The sequence below is a fragment of the Impatiens glandulifera genome, chromosome 3 (genome assembly GCF_907164915.1).
Source record: "Impatiens glandulifera chromosome 3, dImpGla2.1, whole genome shotgun sequence".
Taxonomy (NCBI): domain Eukaryota; kingdom Viridiplantae; phylum Streptophyta; class Magnoliopsida; order Ericales; family Balsaminaceae; genus Impatiens; species Impatiens glandulifera.
In genome coordinates this window covers 45,648,381-45,653,229 of record NC_061864.1, presented here as the reverse complement: position 1 = coordinate 45,653,229, position 4,849 = coordinate 45,648,381, and the positions used below count along the sequence as shown (strand labels likewise).

At 31.5% G+C, this 4,849-nt stretch overlaps 1 protein-coding gene across 1 annotated transcript; it reads right to left on the bottom strand.

Moving 5' to 3' along the window:
• Positions 1 to 207: 207 nt before the first annotated feature.
• On the bottom strand, positions 208 to 2,061 carry LOC124931639 (60S ribosomal protein L30-like). The gene is made up of 5 exons (XM_047472153.1): positions 1,931 to 2,061; positions 1,735 to 1,840; positions 1,540 to 1,641; positions 638 to 706; positions 208 to 535 (listed from the first exon to the last, which is right to left on the bottom strand). The coding sequence occupies exons 1-5, from the start codon at positions 1,949 to 1,951 to the stop codon at positions 495 to 497; spliced, it is 339 nt and encodes a 112-aa protein (XP_047328109.1). The 5' UTR covers positions 1,952 to 2,061; the 3' UTR covers positions 208 to 494.
• Positions 2,062 to 4,849: the final 2,788 nt, after the last annotated feature.

Sequence of the window (4,849 nt, the reverse complement as noted above, 5' to 3'; positions counted from 1 at the left end):
ATAGTTTAGTGGGCATTAAAATAAGATATAGGATTTCGATTTGAATGCATTTGCCTACAAAATATAAAATACCCATAAGGAATGCAAAATCTGACTGATAATATATCTCTACAGCATAAATTGAGAAGATCTGTTGAAGAATATTGAATCTGATTATGCCAACAAGATCATCAGCTCAACTACAATGATTTTTGGAGAGCTGTCATGGAAATGCAAAGGCACTAACATGATTGTTCCATGGAAGATGAGTTACATATTAAACAACACAGCTAAATGGCCGCTACTCAACAAAATGTAAACAAGAACATTAGAAAGATCTATGGTATCTTGAATTGTAAATAAATTTTTAAAACTATTTAAGGAAGAAAACTCTGCATAAAAAAATTATTGCATAAACCCCAAGAAATCGAGAACAAATACATAAATAGAGAAACAGCATTTCCATCACAGCTATCTTCAGTTACAGAAAGAGGCTTCATAAGATGGTAAACATGTTACTGATTTCCTGGCAAGGTCTTAATAATATCCGAATCACCTAAGCACATTGAGAAAATAAGATAGAAATCCATAAGGTTAGAGTTTCTTCTAAAAGACAAAATGGAGTTTCCATAATTCTTGGGATATACAACTTCATTACCTGGATCAACTATGCTCAGGCATGATACACGGAAGTACTTTCCACATGCTGTCCCAAGATCAACATTGTCTAGCATGAATAAATTATGTCAGTTTTAAAGTGGAAGAGTTGCAAATAAACTCATCAATTGTTCTAGTGTTAGTCCAGGAAACTAATGTTAATCAAACTTCCACAAGACAACTTATACAAGTCAATTGAAGATTTGCATGTGAAAAAACACACATTATCAAGAAACTCAAATGCCAATAAACCATATGGAAAGAAAACATAATTAGCTAGTAACCACAACAAAGAATCATCATATGTGAGAAGAAATGAGAAAGCCGAATCAAAATGAATTAAAACAATAATATACAAAGATGATGAATAGTAATATAATTCTGTTAGGATTCTGGATTTTTATGCAATTGAGATATTTTATATACTCAAAATTCGAATATTCACTCACAAAATATGGCAGACAATAACAAAACAATGTTAGAAATTCAACACTCAATGGATATTTCCATCATACTAGATTCAATGTTGATATTCCTACTCATAACTGTGAAAAGGACATGTGCAATACCATTCTTGTATGAGAGAAATTCTGTTCATGCATAATAGATTTGGCTACTTGGTTGTAAAATCTTCAACACAAATAAAGTTAATGTATGGAGCTTCAATTTGCAGATGCTTAACTTCGAATACAAGGGCAAAAGAAAAACACAAAATTGATATTAGAAAGTGTCTTCTACTTAATGAGTAAACTTCAAAAATTAGCAAACACAATATTTCTAAATTTGCTAAATAAAGGCAATCTAGATCATGCAATTCGAGTAAAGGTAACAAATCAACAAATCAACAATGAACATGTAGTGATCAAGTCACGATAAACTTGTAGTCTAGTGCTCATGACTTACTTCCATTGAAATGATGAACGCCAACCTTTGCAAGCATAGCGTAGTATTCAATCTCCGACTTCCTCAAAGGCGGACAATTGTTCGAAATGATAATCAGCTTCCCTGCAAATCAAAAAATACGTCTTTTATGGGATTAAGTAAAGGGTCTACCATAACGTATTAGTTGGGAGGGAAACACGAGGTGATAATCTTCACCTTTAGAGTTCCTGAGGGTCTTCACTACAGTCTTATAACCGAGTGTGTATTTACCGCTCTTCATGACGAGAGCAAGCCTGTTGTTGATGCTCTCATGAGTCTTCTTCTGTAAAAGGCAAAATCATACAATCGAATAAAACATGAAGGATGGTAATCAATACAAGAATCAAGAGAAATTCAGACGGGAAAAACGTACAGTTTTCTTTGCAGCAACCATTTTCCCGTTCCGAAGCTTGAAAGTGCAGTTGTGTTGCTTGGATTGTTTGTACTCAGATGTAGATTTGCAGTGAGAAGGATTGAAGGCGTAGGAGGGGATCTAGGTTTAGCATTATTGTGAAATCAGGCCATGTGATATAAATAAATGGGCCCTGAAGCCCAGTTTAATTCAGGATAGTTAATAAAATCATGAAATTTTGTGAAATCATTTAAATTTATTTATTTTAAATTAATTTTTACTAATCAAAATAAAAGGTTATATGAAAAATAATATTAATAATATTAAAAACAACTAAATAAAAATTTATGTAATAAATAATACAACATTACTACAATAATTAGAATTTTAGAAAAAATTGTAATTTCTTCAAGGCCCTCGTTCTTATTCTAGAGGGATAATATCAACCACTTAACACGTCTATTGGTTGTATCTACTATTGATATTTCATATTCTAACTTTTTCTTTTTGTACGATTTTGTTTACTTTACTAGTTGATGTAGCATTATAAATTGTTTTCCTCTTATTCCAACTACATATAGGATATTTTAAGAAGTGAACATCCTTTTTAGTAGCGGGATTAGGTGAAAGAATAGGAAAGATGATTTCAATATATTTCTGACCAGGAATAGGCTCTATCACAAGAATATTTTTTTAGTGGAAAGATGCTCTGAAAAACAAATTACCCATTTTCTCTTTTATTTTAGGGGAATTACGATTAGGAAGAGCTAATTCAAAACTCTCAGGTAAAATAAGAATAGCCTCACATTCGAACCCCCCTTTTTACCATTAGCAAGAACTTGTTTCAATTGCATATCATAAGGAATTCTAACAACGGCTTCAAATACAGTATCAGGAAGTACTGCTTGTGGAACTTCAATATCCACGGGCTTATTAGCTAAATGACAATTGGCGCATACAATACGCCCAGTCGCTTCTCGTGGATTTTCATAAACCTATTGTGTAAAAATGGTATATATATATATATATATATATATATATATATATATATATATATATGCACTTGAAATAGATGCCTGAGTTATGATATATATCATGAATGATACGTAAACTAATCGAGTAATTTGTTCCCTTATCCAAGAAAAAGTGTTTTTAGTTGGCATGTTACATTTATTGATCCCAAAATTTCTACAATAAAATACGTAGATTAATAATATAGTTATTTATCCACAATTATACTATTTACTTTAATGGAAAAAAATTACTCTAATAATATAGAAAAAATCTCTAAGTTCAGTACAAATATAAAGAATAAATATAATTTAAAAAGTAACAAAACTGAATAAATCATTTGTCAATCATTCATTTAAGGATAAATTACTACAAGTGATGGGATAAATGATTTAAATAACGAAAAATATAATATTTTAAAATTGTATTTAGAATTACTGGAAAGGTGAAAACAAGACCATATAGAATTTGATTGTTATGAACAAATCCAAAATCTTTATAGACAAAATCGATCATTAGTTCTCACCCATGGAATGAAACCTGATGCATAAATCAATTAATAAAAGAATAGAAAAAACTTTTATTGTATCATTTAATTTATATACGAATTTTTGTGTCAATTAATTAAGAATAATAAGTTTTTTATTACCCAGAATAGAATAACCACTTAAAAAAATAATATTTGTCGAGAAGTGCAAAATCATATGCATATGATCTTCATTGTATATCTTCATTAATTGGATGGTTTCTTTGTGTATTCTTATATGAAACTTTTGTAAATGTGTCTCTGAGTATTCCTTAATCATTTCCTCCAAGAGAAGGAGTTCCTCTAATTCTTTGAATTTTTCTAGAATATAATTTTCCTTAATATTAGTAAAAAAAGGTTCGGATTGTGTAGTATTCAACCAATTAGTAACCCAAGATTCCAAACTTTTATTAAATGAGAAAGAAATCCACCAGGGAAAAAATACTATAGATGTAAGATAGAGGAAAGAATTAAATGTTTTCTTTTTTGCCATTTTTCATTTGTGAATGGTTAATGATACAAATTTATTCGTCGACTCTATGTAATCCAATTTTTTTTATCAAACACGAGTACTCTTCTAGGGTATCAATTTTTATTTATTTCCTGGTTAGTTCTTGGGTCTATAAATAAAAAGAACTAAAACAAAAATCCACTAAAGAAATAAACGAAAAATAAATAATAAACAAAATATATTTCCAAATATCTAAATTTTAAAACAAGTATTTCCTTTTGAAAAATGGAGTGAATTTTTGAAAGAATCTTGTAATGATCAAAAGAAAGTGGTAAAACAAGTGTTAGATAAAATCAGACCGGTTCAAGTAAACCTAACTTAAATAAACTTTCCATGCAGGAACAAGGAACCAGACCGGATAAACCAAAAGAACCGGCTAAGAAAACTAGCCGGTTAAGCTACCAAACCGATCAAGAACACTTGGAACATGACCGCACAAAGAAAGGATCGGCCAAAGCTTAAAAACGGAATCATCAAACAGCTGATCAGCCACAAGGCAGAGGAATAACCGGAAGAAGTCCGGTTACATCACTCATACCAAAAGACATTCGGCTAAGTTAAGCGGCCGACCAGTACAAGAAGACAATTCGGGTATCTGTTGAGAATGATACCAAAGGAACAGACTGAATACTTCCATATCCATGCAAGTCTGAGGAAAGAATGTAGGCTGTAGAAAACAGTACTACCGGATCCTTCCACTTCGGGATAAGCCAGAAAGAAGATCTTCCAAGTACAGACAACTGTCCAACAGACAGTGCCTACATCAAGTAAAAGACAAACCCGGCAGGTTTGTCTTACAAACCGGAAGAACAGACCGCCAGGTCTGAGACAGAATACCAGGTCTGAGGGAACGACCGCAGGTCTGAATCTCTGAAACACTAAATCACTGCAC